At 44.3% G+C, this 19,209-nt stretch overlaps 1 protein-coding gene across 2 annotated transcripts in view; it reads right to left on the reverse strand.

The window, feature by feature from the left end:
- Positions 1-14,455, reverse strand: part of LOC140485594 (probable E3 ubiquitin-protein ligase HERC3) — a 93,127-nt gene extending 78,672 nt beyond the window's left edge. Inside the window, exons 1-2 of one of the 2 annotated variants that reach the window (XM_072583881.1) lie at positions 14,338-14,455; positions 5,656-5,915 (exon numbers count right to left, since the gene is read on the reverse strand). In XM_072583881.1, the coding sequence (XP_072439982.1) occupies positions 5,656-5,899 (244 nt within the window). In that variant the 5' untranslated portion in view covers positions 5,900-5,915; positions 14,338-14,455. The other variant, XM_072583882.1, reaches the window with a different exon arrangement.
- Between the last annotated feature and the right edge of the window lie 4,754 nt (positions 14,456-19,209).

Below are 19,209 nucleotides of genomic sequence, written 5' to 3' on the forward strand. Positions count from 1 at the left end.
ACTCACTACAGTGTCCCAATACCTATAAAGCTTGTGGTATGACCACAAGCAATGAGTAAGAATACCAACATTTATTTTACATTTGGGGTACATTGGGGAATGCTCCGGTATTAAATTTCACAAGCCGCTCCGGTGCCAAATAAACCCTGTGGAGTACCTTCAATTGCATAACCTGCGTCCTATTGCAAATCAAAATCTTCCTTACGTTCTTGCAAATGTCCTCCCACTACTCTGGTGAGATCTCCACCCCCAATTCCTGAGCCCAAATTCCACACAGCCGCTCGATGTCCTTCGAGACACCACCTCCTGCTAAACAATAGAGGCTGCTGATCGAGAGAGTGCCCGGGGACCGAAGCATATCCATATCCGACTTATAGGGACTAACCACTAATGTCATCTTTTTCTGTATAAAGTCCCTAATCTGGAAGTAACGAAAGAGGTCCATCCTCGATAGCTCTTATTTCTGGCTCAGCTGCTCAAAAGACATCATGACATCCCCGTCAAAAAAAAAGTTTCCCAAACAAGAAACTCCACTGGACTCCCAGAGCCTCAAGCCAGAATCCAACAATCCCGGCCGGAATCCTACTATAGGAGTAAAAGGGGAAGTTTTTTTGTAAATTGCCCTTACTCCATCACATCATTTTCCAGGCTTTAAATGTGTTAAGGACTATCGGATTTTTTCAAGGGTCCATAACAATCCTCATCTTGTCCATGAACAGATTAATGAGGGGGCATTTTGCCTGGGAGGCCTCAATGTCCAGCCAGATTGACCGTGGGTCCTGGCAAACTCAATCAGCCACACAGGACACAGGACAGCAGGGAACTCAGTTGATATTTCTTAAAGTCTGGAAAATCCACAACCTCATCCCCTGTGGAAGCTGCAATTTGGTAAACTTAAGAGGGCACCTGTAATGCCAGATAAAAAAAGCCACACCAACTGTTAAGCCTCCGTAGCACTTGCCTAGGAAGCAAAGGGAGCATTCACATGGGATGTAATAAATGAGGAAGAACATGCATTTTAACCAGAGCTAATCGTCCCAACCAGGATATCAGAAGATCCTCCCAGCATCTTATGTTGTCTAACAACTGCAGAAAGCTAGCTTTATATTATTGATCAAAGGCCAGGGTGATAAAAATGCCTAAATACAAGAAACCTCCCTGTGACCATCTGAAAGGGAAATCGGATTCCATCCCCAAGATCGGGTACTCCAATAAGACCCCCGATCGGCATGGCACCCGATTTCATAAAATTGATTTTATACCCTGAGAAAGAGCCAAATAAATTAATCATTGTATTAAATGGGGCACAGATATCATTGGGTTAGTTAGAAAGAGAAGAACATCATCTGCATATAGGGTAATCTTATACACTCCTGATTGCCCCTCTGGGGTCAGTCCAGATGGTCTCTGCCAATGGCTCAATCACCAAAGTAAATAGAAATGGTGAAAGGGGGCACCCTTGTCAGCTGCCTCTGTCAATACTACAACTGTCAGACCATATTCCATTAGTGAGAACCACTGCTTTAAGGTCACTATATAACACTGCCACCCACCTGGCAAAGACCCCTCCAAGACCAAACCATTCCAGGACATAGAAGAGGTACGGCCACTCCATCCGGTCAAACACTTTCTCAGGGAGACTACCAAGCTAAGAATCGATCCTTGCTGGCATATCTGGACTGTATTTACCACTCCGATTTTTATTAGAGGACCTGCGACCCCTAATAAAACCTGTCTGGTCCTCTTTTACAAATGGAGGGCAAGACCTTCTCCAGCCATTTTCAACAAAATTTTAAAGTTCACGTTTAATAACAATATGGGTCTATACAAAATGCAATCCTCTGGGGATTTCCCTCTTGAGAAATATTTGCTTCTCTCAGAGAGGATGGGAGGCAGTCCTGACTGTACAAATGATTGTACAAATGATCCAACACTGGCCCAGCCAGCATGTCTATGAACTCGGTATAAAACTCACTCTGAAATCCATCTGGGCCGAGTGCTTTACCACACTGGAGCTGCCTCACCACCTCCTGTATCTCTTGGATTGTCAGAGGGGCATTCAAAAGAGACCACGGTTCTGAAGTTACACCTGGGAGATCCACGGTCTTAAAAAAAGGACTCCATCTTCATCAATCTGTCCTCACAGCCCTCTGACCAGTACAACCCAGGGTAGAACTTCCTGAATGCTACATTTATCTTTTTGGGATCACAGGTGATAGTACCAGCACACTCTCTAATGGATGTGATAGATTGGGGCACATTCTTCTTTCTGCCCAAGTACACCAGATACCTATCTGGTTTATACTCGAATAACCTCTGTTTCGCAAAGGAAATCTCCCTCCTTGCTGCCTGGGTGAGCGCAGTGTTGAGAGCAGCCTGGAGCGTTGCAATCCACTGCAATTTAGTTACAGACAGTCTGTCAAAATATGCTGGCTCGGCTAAAGGCAGCCAAAACTCGAGCATACACTGCTGCTCCCCCTTCTGCTGCTTCCGAGTCGCTGAGTAATCAAGCCCCTTGCATAGGCCTTTGCAGTCTCCCAGAGCACCAACGGATTACTGGCCGTACCCGCATTCACACGCAAAAACTTTTAAATTCCCACGAAAAATACTTAATGAACTTGCTGTCGTTTGGGAGGAGCCTGTCCCATCACCACCGGCCTTAACCCCTGTGTACACTGCCGCATGATCAGAAATGGCCATGTTCCCAATTCTGCAGGACAGTACCTAATTCAAAAGGCCAATGTGGGCAAAAAATCATGTCAATCCAGGAAACCAGGGAGAACATCTCCTCCTTTTCTCAACTAATCCCTTGGTGTAAATTCTGTGTTTACTTAATAACAGACAGGGCCTCAATTTAATGTCTTATTCAAAAGGCGGCAACTCCTACGGAGCAGCATCCCCTCAACACTGCATTAGTCTTACATTCTAGAAGTGTCCAGAATTGGAGTTGAACCCTCAACCTGCGTGCTGAGGGACAAGAGTGCAATGAACTGAGCAAAAGGGCAAGTTATTCATTGAATTCAAACATTTGCTTCACATACATGATCAATAACAACCAAAAAGAACTACAGATGCTGTAAATCAGAAACAAAAACAGAAGTCGCTGTAAAAGCTCAGCAGGTCTGGCAGCATCAGAATGTGAAGAGAAATCAGAGTTAACATTTCAGGTCAAGTGACCCTTCCTCAGAATGCTGGATCATTGTTTGGTCATTTGGTAGATAAATCCTTGTATCAGCCAATCTCAAGGAACTGGGAGGGAAGGGATTTTCTTTTCACCCCCACAGCCTGGACAGTGAAGTTTTCCTGGTTACAGTGCTCCAACCATTCTTATTAAAGTGAGATCAACATGTTGAAGATCTGGCACTTCCTGTGACAGAAGGGCAGTCCACAAAAATGACCACCCTGAACATGAAGAAGCAATTTTCCTGCAGGAAGTTCAATATATAACACTTGGATATGGCATGTCAGCGATGCAGTAGAAATTAAACTCCTCACACAATAGACATACTCCATTGGTAGATGACAGATGGGTCATACACAACAGGAAAGACATGGCGACAGGAATAGGCCAGTCATCTTTAGGTTTTCTCTGTCATTCAATTAGATCACACACCATTGGCACTTCAATTATAGTTACCCACATTCACTCAAAGTAGTTACTGATTCCCTAACCTGACAAAAATCAAACTCAGTCGTAAAAGCTACAGTTACCTAACCAGTCACAGGGTCCTTACTAGTCACAGAAAGTCTCCAACAGAGGTAGGTGATGTAGATCATTCCAAGTGCGAATGACAAGAAGCACCAATAAGTTACATTTATAGGCTGTCTCCATGCTGTAGGAGTCTGTGACGTTAAACATTGGAAAACATCCCAAGGTGCTGCTCAGGACCGTCAAAAATAAAACTGAGACCGCAAGGCAGGACTTCCCAAAGTAAGGCAGGGGTGGGCATCAGGACCCCATGTGGGATCACTTGCTGACATTGTGGGGTCGTGAACTCTGAGGCAGTAATGGCCACCATGCTGCTCCAACTGAATTACAACATGTGTGCTCCCTCTCGCAGCTCCCATCAGCTTGCTAATTTAAAAGCCTCAAAATAGGGTCGCAGTAGGACATGACTTGAGGAGCTTCAGGACAAGGCAGCAGGTTTGAATGTTGCATCTTCAAGGACGTGACAGAACAAGGTCAACTGAAATAGTTCAGTTGGGAGAGTGTTAGACTGAATATCTAAAGGTCTCTTGTTGGGAAGAGGTCAGTGGCGCAACAGGTATTATATCTAACTAGAGGTTGGAAGATTGTAGTTTGAACTGCTACCTGGCTCAGCTGTAATTCATACAAGTGACACAGTGGCTCAGTGGTTAGCACTGCTACCTCCCAGCACCAGCAACCGAGGTTCAATTCCAGCCTCAGGCACCTGCCTCTGCGGAGTTTACACATTCTCCCAGTGTCTGTGTGGGTTCCCTCTGGGTGCTCTGGTTTCCTCCCACAGTCCAAAGATGTGCAGGTCAGGTGGATTGAACATGCTAAATTGCCCATAGTATCCAGGGATGTGCAGGCTAGGTGGATAAGCCATGGGAAATGCAAGGTTACGAAGATGGGGTGGGTCTGGATGGGATGCTCTTTGGTGAGTCAGTGTAGACTCAACGGGGCAAATGGCCTGCTTTTACACTTATAGGGATTCTATGATTCTAAATGAGGAGGCAGAGGTTAAGGACAAATTTCCAGAGTTTGCAGCCTTAGCAGCTCAAAGCACGTCAGTCAATGGTGGAATAATTAAAATCTGGTCTGGACAAAGGCAGGAATTGGAGAAATGCAGAAATCTCCATGGATTGCAGGAACAAAGAGGCCACAAGGATAAGGAGGGATTTGGAAACAAGGATTAGGCAAATCAAGTACAGATTTCACAAGTATCTCTTGGGTAAACAGAAGATAATTACTTCTGCAGTGTAACAGGGAAGTGATGGCCTAGTGATATTATTGCCAGACTATTAATCTAGAGATAGTCGAGAGTGTGGTGCTGGAAAAGCACAGCAGGCCAGGCAGCATCTGAGAAGCAGGAGAATCAACGTTTCGGGCAAAAGCCAGTCATCAGGAATCCTGAAGAAGGGCTTTTGCCCGAAGCGTCGATTCTCCTGCTCCTCGGATGCTGCCTGGCCTGCTGTGCTTTTCCAGCAGCAAACCCTCGACTCTCATCACTAGCATCTGCCGTCCTCACTTTCGCCTATTAACCCAGAGAACCGGGTAATATCCTGTGAAGTTGGCTTTGAATCCCGCTACGTCAGATGAAATAAACTAAATTAATTTTCATTAGTAGTCTGGAGTGAAGAGGCTAATGATGGTTAACGAAGCCATTGTTGGACAAACCCATCTGAATGGTAATGTCCTTTAGGTTACGACATGGTCTGGCCAGGTGGTGACTCTGGACCATTATTTGCCATCTGGGATGGGCAATAAATGTTGGCCTGACAGCATGCTCACATCCTATGAATGAATTAAACAAATTCCAAAAAATCAGTTTCTCACCACTCTTTACCTCGAAGAGATTCATAAATAAACAGCCACATTTCACGACATTTGCCGAGTTCCTGTCTGATTATGGGATGTTCATTAAGGCCGACAGCACAGACCCGGAAACCCACGCTTGTTGTAGTCATTACCTGGATTATAACCTGCTTTCTCATGGCCTAGCTGCCCCCAGATGTTTGAGCCACATGTGTAGACGCTTCCGTCTTGTAGAACAAAAGCCGTATGGTATCTCCCACAGGAGACCTCGCGCACGGTTTTACCGCTGAAGAACGAAGACGTCCTTGGCTGAACCACGACGTTCTCTTGTACGTCACCCAGCCCCAGCTGCCCGAAATTGGTTTGACCCCAACACAACAACTGCACTTTCGAGGTCATGGTTTCCTTAATTCTCCTGGAAACAGAAAGAGGGGAGAAAAGGAGTCAGATTATATCTGCAGGCATGGTACAAGTGTGGCTGAAACACAGGTGGATAAGAATCACGCTTTAAAAAAAAGGTAATCGAATAGACAAACTTCACCACTCGGCCCCTGCATTTGTTCAAGGCTGAACAAGTGATTCAGAACCTTAGAGTTGTTCTACATGGAACCAAAACTAGCTTCCAACCAGGTAACACTACCAAAATCAGCTGCTTCCAAAACCCAACTTTTTTTAAATTCACTCATGAAACCTGGGTGGGTCAACATTTATTTCCTATCCCTAGTTGCTGGAGGTGAAGGTAAGCTGCCTTCTTGAACCACAACAGTCCATTTAGTGTAGGAACGTCATTACGGAAGGAATTCCAGGATTTTGACCTGGCCATACTGCAGGAACGGTGATATATTTCCAAATCCACCTCCAGTTCCAGCTCCACCATGCCTTCAGCTTAGCTACTACTGTAACACTTATCCACATTTCTAAATCCATGGCTTCTCCACTTTACATGGACCAGCTCATCAAAACTTCTGCTACTGGTATCATAACCCACATCAAATCTTGTTCAGGAGAAAGTGAGGACTGCAGATGCTGGATATCAGAGTCGAGAGGATGGTGCTGGAAAAGCACAGCAGGTCAGGCAGCATCCGAGGAGCAGGAGAATCAATGTTTCGGGCATAAGCCCTTCATAATAAAGGACTAATGCCCGAAACATCAATTCTCCTGCTCCTCGAATGCTGCCTTACCTGCTGTGCTTTCCCAGCAATACACTCTCGACTCAAATCTTGTTCACCCCGATTCAAATTAGCTCACAATTTGGCAATATCTCAATGCTAAAATACTCTCGATTTCAAATCCCACTATTTGCTGCACCCCTACATACCTACAAGCTCCCAGGATATCAGCACTTTTAATCTAGCCTCTGGCATCCCCAATTTAAAATTATTCTGCAACTGCTGGCTGTTCATTTAATGACCTGGGAATTGGACCTCTCTCATGCACATTCCTTCTTTATGACACTGCTCAAAACATACCTTTTGAACTAAACCTCTGTTTGTCTGTCCTAATACAGTAGCTCTTTACATTAAAATTTCACCATAGGGCTCCCAAAACTTGGGGAGAGGGTTGTGATGGGAGGGGGTGAGGGGGGGGGGGGGGGGGGGGGGAAAGAGGGAGGAGGTTGAGGGGGTTTTCAAATTGTCGATTCGTGAGCTCGGAAGCAGCAACGGCCAACACCGACTCCATTCTGCTCTTACAGGTGGTCTCCTTCTCCATTCCCACTCTCACTGTTCTCAGCCAGGAGTTCACCACAATTTCCACGCCTCAAAATAGGGTCATAGTGGGAAAAGGTTTGGGTTGCAGTATCTTACTGCATTGCAGGTGCTATGTAAATGCAATGCTGCTATTGTAATATCGCCCTTGAGAGTTTCACCTAATTCGCACAGTTGACCTTCTGAAATTACAAAAGATTCACAAAAGATTAAGAGCTAAAGGAATCTTGTTCTTACACACTGCTTTAAAGAGAGTACTTGGAGTGTGATACGCTGAAAGAAGAAATCAAAGACGCACTACAATTAAACAGCTTTTCTGATAATCACAGAACGCCCCAACGAGCTTTACTGCCAACATGTTACTTTTGGAGGTATAATCACAGTTATAATTTGGATAAACCCAGCAACCAATTTACGTACAACAAAATCCTCTGAACAGCAATGAGATGATGGCTGTTCTAAGTTTTGGTTGAATGATGTTAGCCAGGACACCACACAGAGAATTCTTCTCTTTTCTGAGATTTGCCGTGGCTCCACACTACTGTGCAGGGGACCAGTTAACTCAGTGAACTGATCAGAGAGCATGTGGCTCAGAATAATGGCAGCAGCACTGGTTTCATTCCTATTCTGACCAGTTGGGTTTGGGTCTGGCCATTCATCCTGCCCCTGACGGCAATAGTGAACCACCAGTGACAAAAGCTGCCAAGAAAATAGTTCAGAACGAAGCATAGTGGACAATAAGCCAAGAAACTGCCATCAGACAGAGCATGTTTGATATGATTTGATTCCATGTGGCACACAGTTGAAAGGGAAAGATTTCAAGGATTTTGACCGACGTTGGGACTGTGGATATACTCGCATCACGTGGACTGTAGCAATTCCATGGTTAAGAGAAAGGAAGTGAACAAGGTAATTGTGGTTCACAGAGGATACAGGTGGCAATGGAAAGGTGGAATGAACTCAACCCTCTGTGGCAAACTCTGTAATTAAACAGCTCGAACCAAAGTGTCCAATACTCCAAAATATCACTAATGCAGTTAACCTGGCTCATTAAATGGAATCCTAAAACTAGCTGAGTCATTGTAAATTAGAGATTCTTCCAGCCTGGACTCTAGATCAGCCAATATTTGGGGCGGCCACAGCTCAGTTCTCAGAACAGATTATCTGCATACATTCAGCTGGTTGGAACTGAAATTTCTGTGCATACTTCAGGAATCCCTGAACCTTCCCTCTCACCAACCTGTGCCTTAAAATCTCTGGATTCCAGCAAGTGTGATGCAGCCCTGTTAAAAAAAAGCTTGCTCTGGAGAAGAAAAAAAAAGTGTGATAATGCATTAAGTAACTTCTTTTTTTCCTTTAGACTTTCACAGGATGTGGGTGTTGTTGGCAAGGTCAATATTTCTTGCCCATCTCTAATTGCCTTGAAAGCAGGTGGCTGTTTCAGAGGGCAGTTAAGAGTTAACCACATTGCTGAGAGTCTGGAATTATATGTGGTCCATATAGTTAAGGAGGGCAGATTCTTTTCCCCCTGAAATGATTTTAATGAATTGATGGGATTTTACAATAAATCAAGCCTGTCCACCATTTACCAGGAGCAAAGCAGTAGTGCAATGACCTCCAATCTTTGCAAGCGGAAGATCACATTTTGAATTTATGTGCAACCTAGGATGTACACATAAGAAAACATAGAATGGACAATTTATTGCTTTATAAATCTAAAACCAAGTAATTCTTCATTTTGTCCTCCACTCACCAACTCCCAGTGTGACATTTGTAGCTGTACATTATCTGCCAATGCCTTGAGGTCTCAGTTGTAGTTTGAAGGCTGTCAGTCATTAATGGTGTATATATACAGAGGCAGGAACAGTACTAGGCCTTGATCATTTTCATTTGGAAGAAACCTGCCTCACAATGTGTAAGCTATGTGGAACCAAAGTAAGCTTTCAATTTAAAAGCAGGTTTTTTTTTTGTTTGACTCTCCAAACATTGCAGTTCCTTGATCTGACTTAAAGTTCAATATCAGTTTATCTGATAATCATCTCCATATCAATTCCACTGCCTTGATTATCAAACACCTGATGAAACTTTGTTAGCCAACCGGACAACAGCTGCTTGTAAGGGTGGATTTGAGACCAACATAACCATTTGCTCCAGCACATCTAATTCATAGGAACAGGCGATTCACCCATGAGTCTAGCCCCGCAATTCAAAATGGCTGATTGAACAGTTCAATGCTTTTTACTCACCCAATTCCCATCATCTTTTTACACTATCGGTAATCAGAAATCTTTCAAATTTTATCTTAGATTCCTGAAATCAACTTAATTTCTTCAAGTCTATACAGAAGCTCTTGAGTGGAAACATTTCTCTTTGATTTTATTCATGTTTTCTCCAGACTAGGGAAATATTGCAGCGTTTGTTTGTTTTTAAAAAAAATCAGGAGGACCACTGACCCAGTTTCCATTTGAAAGCATTCACATCACTGATCACATGTGATGAGTCTCTGTCCTCTCCCTGCAGTTTTCCTATTACATCTGTAAGGAACCCAAAGTCGAGCAACCACACATTGTCAGTGAGCCAGCAGACCTACGATTTCAGGCTTCAGATCAAAATAAATCTTTGCAGGACATTCCTTCAACTTGACTACCTCACGTCAACATGGAGAATTAGTTCAATGTAGGCAGCATCAGGTTTGGTGAGTAAGAAGTTAAGTAAGCAGTGCTCTTGCTCAAATAGAGTTTACAACCTATTCAACTTTCATTACACAGGAGTTCTTAGCTTTACCCACTAATGCTTGCTGGTGGATCATACTGTAGTAATTGCAAAAGAAAAAGGGAAAATCAAGAACATTTCTGCCAAATGCAACAAGGCCCGCATTTATGCCAAGCATTGACTGGTACACCAACGGTTGTGATGGAAACCACTGGGCTTGATTGGAAAGATTAGATTAGATTAGATTAGATTCCCCACAGTGTGGAAACAGGCCCTTCAGCCCAACAAGTCCACACCAACCCTCCGAAGAGTAACCCACCCAGACCCATTTCCCTCCGACTAATGCACTTAACACTATGGGCAATTTAGAATGGCCAATTCACCTGACCAATTCATCTTTGGCCCTTGGGAGGAAACCGGAGCAGCCGGAGAAAACCTACGCGGACACGGGGAGAATGTGCAAACTCCACACAGACAGTTGCCAGAGACCGGAATCGAACCTGGGTCCCTGGTGCTGTGAGGCAGCAGTGCTAACCAATGAGCCACTGCGCTTTACTCAAGCATGTAACTTTTGCATTTGTTGTAGATATCCTCACCCTTCATTTTCTCCTTAAAAGAGGAGAAGGTGAGAAGATCCTCTCAAGTTGTTATGTCCTTAAAATCCATGCACACAAAAACAATAAGCTGGCTGTGTCTGTCATGTCAATGGATTCATCAAACTGCAGTGAGAGACATTCACAGTCCTTCAGGTCCTGCTGAACGACATCTCGGGACAAAGATTCCACTAAATCTGCTGCTGTGGAAGGACCAAGTGACATACTCTGGATTGCTGCTATTATTTCTCCTTCACTTTTAAAATCTTTCAATTGTTTTTCAATACTTGACCGTCTCTGAATTACGAGAACGTGAGGACTGCAGATGCTGGAGATCAGAGTCGAGTGTGTGGTCTGGAAAGGCACAGCTGGTCAGGCAGCATCCGAGGAGCAGGAGAATCAATAGTTCAGGCATAAGCCCTTCATCAGGAATGAGAGGGAAGAAGGGCTTATGCCTGAAAAGGTGATTCTCCTGCTCCTCGGGTGCTGCCTGACTGACTGTGCTTTTCCAGCATCTCTGAATTATTTGTGTTTTGCCATACGAAGGCAAACATGAAGTGATGCTTCAGTGCAGGCCTCCCCTTTTGCTGCTGGTTGAGAAATTACTATTGAGCTTTCAAAACAGTCCTTCAACTTTTGTTGTATGAAGTGTGCTCTGTGCATCACCATGTAATGCCATTCCAAATTCCACTTTTTAAAAACTTATCAATATACTTGTATACTTATCAGGCAAACATTACTTCCTGTTATGATCGTGAATAGAAATTAAATTTTCTCATTCCATGTGGAATTTGCACTTTTTCAGTTTCTTTTTAGATGGTCCAATTTCATCAATCACCATAATTGCTAGCCAGGGATTTTTTTTGAATAAAGTTAAAACCAAGACAGCACTAACTACTCGTGTACAAATGAGAACACACCTTGGGCTGGAGATGCACACTTTGCATGCCGGATGTGGCAGAGTTCCCCAGAGTTTACTTTGACCTGCACAGTCCTCCAAGCTTGGGCGGTATGGTGGCTCAGTGGTTAGCACTGCTGCCTCGCAGCACCAGGGACCTAGGTTCGAGTCCCACCTCAGGCGACTGCCTGTGTGGAGTTTGTACGTTCTCCCCGTGTCTGTGTGGGTTTCCTCTGGGTGCTCCGGTTTCCTCCGGGTGCTCTGGTTTCCTCCCACAATCCAAAGATGTGCAGATCAGGTAAATTGGCCATGCTAAATTGCCCATAGAGTTAGGTGTTAGTCAGGAGTAAACATAGGGTAGCAGAATGGGTCTGGGTGGGTTAGTCTTCGGAGGGTCGGTGTGGACTTGTTGGGCCGAAGGGCCTGTTTCCATACTGTAGGGAATCTAACCATCTAATCTTGGCAGCAACTGCTGGAAAGTGAAGTCGCAGGATAATCGACATGCACAGCTTGAGAGGGAATGCAGCCGTTGGATTCTCTATACAGTGGAATTCACATAGGGAGATGAAGACTGAGACAGAGATCAACTCTCAGAGACTCTGATCTGGAGCACTCAATCACAATCTATGAGTTGGAGACCACAGCAATTAAGTGTTAGAACGTACGCCACTTGCCTTGAAAGCACAGTTCCCTGACACTGATGCAACAGCACTCAAGAATCAACACCATCCAGGATAAAGCAGTTCATTCAGGATAAAGCAACCAATTGGATTAACATCTTACTCACCCCTTCAAACATTCACTGACACACAGTAGCAGCAGCGTGTACCACAAAGATGCACTCCAACAATTCACCATGACTCTTCCAACACCTACCAAAAAAATCTGCAACCATTTCCACCGAAAAGGACATCAGCAGTCCCATGCAGAGCACAATCCTACAAGGTCCCCTCCAAGTCACACACCATCCTGGTTTGGCACCATAGCATTGTAGGCGAAAGTGGGGACTGCAGATTAGAGTCAAGAGTGTGGTGCTGAAAAAGCACAGAATTCCTGAAGAAGGACTTTTGCCCGAAATGTCGATTTTCCCGCTCCTCGAATGCTGCCTGACCTGCTGTGCTTTTCCAGCACCACACCCTTGACTATATCATTGTACCTTCACTGTCCCAAAGTCCTGAAACTCCTTTTCTTACAGCACTGTGTCCGTCTACATCAGATAGACTACAGCAGTTCAAGAAGATCGTTCACTTCCCAAACTTCAAGGATAATCAAGCACAAGCAACAAATATTAGTCTTGTTCACATCCCTTGAAAAAAATTAATAAAACATTAAGAGCTGCAAATAACACAACATGGATAGGTTCAGAGGGTATGTGATGAAAACAAACAAAAGAATGATGGGAATCTGATTCTGGATACGTGCTTGTTCCTGATTAGAGTCATACAGATGTCCAAATCGTCCATGCTGACCAGATATCCCAACCTAAATCTAGTCCCACCTGCCAGCACCCGGCCCATATCCCTCCAAACCCTTCCTATTCATATACCCATCCAAATGCCTCTTAAAATGTTGCAATTGTACCAGCCGCCACCACTTCCTCTGACAGCTCATTCCATACACATACCATCCTCTGTGTGAAAAAGTTGCCTCTTAGCTCTCTTATATCTTTCCCCTCTTACCCTAAACCTATGCCTTTAGTTCTGGACTCCCCCACCCCAGGGAAAAGACTTTGCCTATTTACCCTACCCATGCCCCTCATAATTTTGTAAACCTCTATAAAGGTCACCCCTCAGCCTACGATGCTCCAGGGAAAACAGCCCCAGCCTGTTCAGCCTCTCGCTATAGCTCAAATCCACCAACCCTGGCAACATACTTGTAAATCTTTTCTGAACCCTTAAGCCTCTATGACTGTGTAATCTAATATTCTCGCAAGGGAAGTGGGGCCCGTATCACAGGGAAGTGAATAACTTGAGGCCTCTTCATAAAAACAGAATTGTAACCACTGCAATTATTTTATATATCAACAGAAGGTTTTGTTTTGTCTCTAAATTATTTAAAATCAAGGGCAGTTGCTCGAATGAACCGAGATTGTGGTTACAGTTCAGTAGCCCAAAGCAATCCTAAATATTAAAGCAATATTCCACCTAAACTGACCGGTTTCAAATCAAGATATAGCAATTCAGCGAGGATGACACGAATTTACGACTGTAGAGTCACTCTGCAGTCGATTAAGTAAAGTACTTTTCTTTTGAGTTTCGTCATTGTTACAATGTAGGATCTGCGCCCACAAACACAGCGTTCTGATAAAGGATCAGATATTTCAAGGGTTTGGTCAAGGGTTCATGGTTGGATCAGGACACACACATCTTTGGAGTAGAAGCCATGGGTTGAATAAGCGGGGGAGAGAAAGGGGCCCTCCTTGACACTGCAGCACTACTGAGTGTCACAGCCTTCCTTGTAGGGCTAAAAGTGGGGGAGAGAAAGGAGGAGACTTTGGAGACAGGGTTCCTGAGCCTGACAGGGAGTTGTACAGTTGATCCCTGTGTCAAAGCAGAAAAGCAGACCTTTTAAACAAAGCCCCCGTCTTGCACAGTAACCAAACTTTCGCTGGATACATCATTGATACATTGTGACAGTGACAAAGGCGGTGGGTGGAGAGGCAGCGCTGAGCTGTTCATGACAGAAAGGAGGTTACAAAGTTACCTGGAGGGGGGTCACTGTTCCCGATTACTGTCAATGACCAGCAGCAGCTCAGAGGGAAGAGTCGGTCGGGGTGTTGTGGGGGCTGAAGGTAAAGGTTGTCCCTGACTCCGGGCCCAGCTGGAGGGAAGGGGAGGGGAGGGGAGGCTCAGCGCCTTTGCTACCGCACCGACCCCCAACACCCCGACCCCGGGCTGGCTGACAGCTCGGCTCCTGTCAATCACTCACCCGCCTCCTCCCGGGGCCCAGAGCCCGCACCGGACTCAGACGATCCGCCGCTTTTCGCTTCCAGGTTGGTCTCCGGACCTCCCGAGGCTGATAGACAGCCCGAGCCACCAATCACTGAGTCTACACCCTGCATCCCCAAGGCTAGCCTCGCATTGACGTACCGAACCGCCCCCTACCCCGGGCAGATAGACTTTAAAGGAACAGGCACCCATCCTGCAATGCAATACGATACACTTAAAGGGGCAGGCACCCATCCTGCAATGCAATACACTTAAAGGGGCAGGCATCAATTCTGCAATGCAATATTCTTAAAGGCACCCAGTTGGCAGGCATTGGGAGCAATGCAATACCTTTAAAGGGACAGGCACCCAGTCTACAGTGTTCAAGAGTAATGCTTTAAAGGGGCTGGGTCCCAGCCAGCAGGCATCGGGAGAAATGTACACATTCCTGAAGGGCTTATACCCGAAACGTCGACTCTGCTGCCTGACCTGCTGTGCTTTTCCAGCACCACCCTTTTCAACTGATCTGCAGTCCTCACTTTCCCCTAATATTTTTAAACGGGCAGGCACCCAGCCTGCAGGGATTAGGAGTCATACAGCATGGAAACAGACCTCCGGGTTCAACTTGGGAGGAAGCATGCATAATCTTTAAAGGGGCAAACATCCAGTCTGAAAGGAACAGGAGCAATGCAATATCTTTATAGGAGCACAATCCCAGTCTGTGGGGATTGAGAGCTATGTACACATTCTGAATGTGTTGGAGCATTGCAATTACTTTAAAAGGTCACATTAAAAATCACACAACACCTGGTTATAGTCCAACAGGTTTATTTGGAAGCACTAGCTTTCAGAACGCTCCGAAAGCTAGTGCTTCCAAATAAACCTGCTGGACTATAATCCGGTGTTGTGTAATTTTTAACTTTGTACACCCCAGTACAACATCGGCATCTCCAAATCATAACTACCATTGACACCTTTAAAAGGCTATACATCCTAAGGGATCAGGAGCAATGTGTTATCATGAAGGATCATGCCTCCACCTTTGAAGATCTAGTGAAATGCAATGTCTGAAAGGAGTATTTATATATTTTCATGGAATTTGAATGTTTCCATATTTGCAACTTTGAACAATGAGTATTGGTAGGAAAAGAACATAGAAAAGATAGACAATACAGAGATTTGGAGAAAAGTTTATAATAGTCCATATGCTTTTTTAACCTGTTCAGTCCAAAAGACTGGCACACGTATTCATTTTTAGGAACATAGGAACAGGAGTAGGTCATTCCACCCCTATAGCCCGTTCCACTATTCAATGAGATCATGGGTGATCTGTGGCCTAACTCCATATCCATTAATATTTTTCCTTAACAACAAAATCTATCTCAGATTTAAACTCAGTAAATGATACTGTGTCCATTGTCATTTTGGAAGAGAATTCCAAACATCCATCATCCTTTATGTGAAGAAGTCTTTCCCACCATCTCTCCTGAATGGTTTGGACCTAATTCTCAGACTATGTCCCATCATTCAAAAATCTCCAACCAATGGAAATGGTTTATCTTTATCTATTCTGTCTTTTCATAGAACATAGAACAATACAACGCAGAACAGGCCCTTCGGCCCTCGATGTTGCGCTGACCTGTGAACTATTCTCAGCTCATCCCAAAATCATCCATGTGCTTTTCCAAGGATCGTTTAAATCTCCCTAATGTGGCTGAGTTGACTACATTGGGAGGTAGGGCATTCCACGCCCTTACCACTCTCTGAGTAAAGAACCTGCCTCTAACATCTGTCTTAAATCTATCACCCCTCAATTTGTAGTTATGCCCCCTCATACAAGCTGATGTCAACATCCCAGGAAAAAGACCACTGTCTACCCTATCTAATCCTCTGATCATTGTGTATGTCTCTATCAAATCCCCTCTTAGCCTTCTTCTTTCCAATGAGAACAGATCCAAGTCTCAGCATTTCCTTATAAGACCTTCCCTCCAGACCAGGTAACATCCTGGTAAATCTCCTCTGCACCTTTTCCAATGCTTCCACGTCCTTCCTGAAATATGGCGACCAGAACTGTACACAATATTCCAAGTGTAGCCGCACTAACGTTTTGTATAATTGCAGCATGATATTGCAGCTCTGGAAATCAATCCCTCTACCAATGAAACTTAGCACACCGTATGCCTTCTTAACAGCACTATCAACCTGGGTGGCAACTTTCAAGGATCTATGTACAAGTTCCCTCTGCACATCCACACTACCAAGAATCTTTCCATTGACCAAGTATTCTGCCTTATTATTATTCTTCCCAAAGTGTATCACCTCACATTTAGCTGCATTGAACTCCATTTGCCACCTCTCAGCCCAATTCTGCATTTTATCCAAGTCCCCCTGCAACCTGTAACATTCTTCCAAACTGTCCACTACTCCACAGACTTTAGTGTCACCTGCAAGATAGACCCTAATGTGCTGTCAGGAGTTCCAAGACACTGATCCAATGACAGTGAAGGATTGGCCAAACAGTTCCAAGTCAGGACAATTTGTGAATTGGAGGGGAACTTTCAGGTGGTATTCATGTGCATCTGCTGCCTTTGTCCTTCTAGATGGTAGAGGTCATGGGTTTGAAAGGGGGTGTCAAAGGCACCTTCCAGTGTCACTGCAGTGCACCTTGTAAATGGCTGTCACCGAAGTATTGTGTATTGGTGGAGAAGGGAGTGAAATCTGAATGTATGGATAGGACACCAATCAAGCGATCCTTGAATCCTTTGAGGGGGAGGAAAACAAACTGCAAGAAAAATATATGCAAAAGTCTCAAGACAATTTAACCCACAAGCAGCTGAGAATCCCTTCAGATATTGTTCAAAGTGGCTGTTTTCTGAATTGCAGTGACTATGGCTCATTGATAAGATAGGGTCAGAATCTAAATGACATCAGTGAACCCCTGTTTGCATGCATTCAAGAGAGCCCTCCTTTCTTTTCATTCTTGGGACATGGGTGATGCTTGCTGGGTCAGCATTTATTGTCCAGTCTAGTTGCCCTTGAGAAGGTGGTGGTCCTGTTAATATCTTGAAGACTTCAATCAGTTCATCCCTTAACCTTCTAAATTGAAGAGAAAACAGGCCTAATTTCTATAACCTCTTTTCATAACCTAATCCTTAAAGTCCAGGTATCATTCTTGTAAACCTACATTGTACTCCATCCGAGACCATTATATTCTTCCCAAGGTGTGGTGTCCAGATTTGCTCACAGTGGGGTCTAACAAGGACTTAGTGTAACTGCAGCATAACTTCTGCATCGTCGTACTCCAGTCCTCTCAATATGAAGGCCAGTGTTCCATTAGCTTTCTTGATTATTTTCTGCTCCAGTTCATGACAATTTAAAGATCTATGCACCCCTTAACTTTGTACCATCTCAAAAGTATCCTGATCTTTCCTTATTTTCCAAAATGGATAACCTTACAATTGCTTACATTGAATTCCCATCTGCCACATAACTGCACATTCACTTAATCTATCAATGTCTTTTCAATTTTATGTTGTTATCTACACTATCTCCAATACTGTCTAACTTTGTGTCATCAGCAAATTTGGATACATGACTTTCTATGCCATTATCCACATTGTTAATAGATAATGTGAATAATTGAGACCCTAACACAGAACCCTTGTGGGGCACCACTGGCCACATCCTGCCATTTTCAGTACCTACCCATTATCCTTATGTTCTGTCGTCTGCCACTCAACCAAATTCCTAGCCATGTCATTAATTAGCCCAAAATTCTCACTAATACCCTGACATGCAGATGAGGAAGGACACCACTTCGACTGGGACAACACATACATCCTAGGACAAGCCAAACAGAGACATGAATGAGAATTCCTAGAAGCATGGCATTCCAACCAGAACTCTACCAACACGATTTGGACACGATTTACCACCCACTGAGAAAAAGAACAGGAAATGACATCACCACAAGAAATGGCATCACCAACACAAAGAAACCCAAACATATAAATAGAAAGCAGGAATCATCAACAATGCTTCATCTGGAGGCTCACTGAAGATGTTACCTAGTATGATGATGAAACTTCCAGCTCAGCAAACAAACCTACATCCAGGTTTCTATCTTAGTTGACAGTCTCTCATATGGGACTTTATCCAATGCTTCCTGCAAATCCACATAAACCACATCCATAGGAATTTCCCTGTCCACTACCTTAGTCACCTCTCCAAAAATTTCAAAAAGGTTTGTCAGGCATGACCAACCTGTCATGAATCCATGCTGGCCCTTCCTGATTAACTGCAAATGTTCGAGGTGCGGTTGTTTGCTTGATTGCTGAGCTGATAGGTTTGTTTGCAGATATTTTGTAACCATTCTAGGTCATGACATCAGTGCATCTCCAGTGAAGCATTGGTGTTCTGTCCTGGTTTGATGACGTGAGTTGCATCGTTTTTGGTTTTGTTTCTTAGTGGTTGGTACATGGGGTCTAACTCTACCTGTTTGTTAATGGAGTTCCTGGTTGAGTGCCAGACCTCCAGGAATTCCATTGCTTATCTTTGTTTGGCTTGTCCTAGGATGGATACACTGGCCCAGTATTTGTCCCAGAAAACAGGTAGACAATAGACAATAGACAATAGGCAATAGGTGCAGGAGTAGGCCATTCAGCCCTTCGAGCCTGCACCGCCATTCAATATGATCATGGCTGATCATTCCTAATCTGTATCCTGTTCCTGCCTTATCTCCATAACCCTTGATTCCACTATCGTTGAGAGCTCTATCCAACTCTTTCTTAAATGAATCCAGAGACTGGGCCTCCACTGCCCTTTGGGGCAGAGCATTCCACACAGCCACCACTCTCTGGGTGAAGAAGTTTCT

This window comes from Chiloscyllium punctatum, chromosome 14 (assembly GCF_047496795.1).
Source record: "Chiloscyllium punctatum isolate Juve2018m chromosome 14, sChiPun1.3, whole genome shotgun sequence".
In the NCBI taxonomy this organism is placed as follows: Eukaryota; Metazoa; Chordata; class Chondrichthyes; order Orectolobiformes; family Hemiscylliidae; genus Chiloscyllium; species Chiloscyllium punctatum.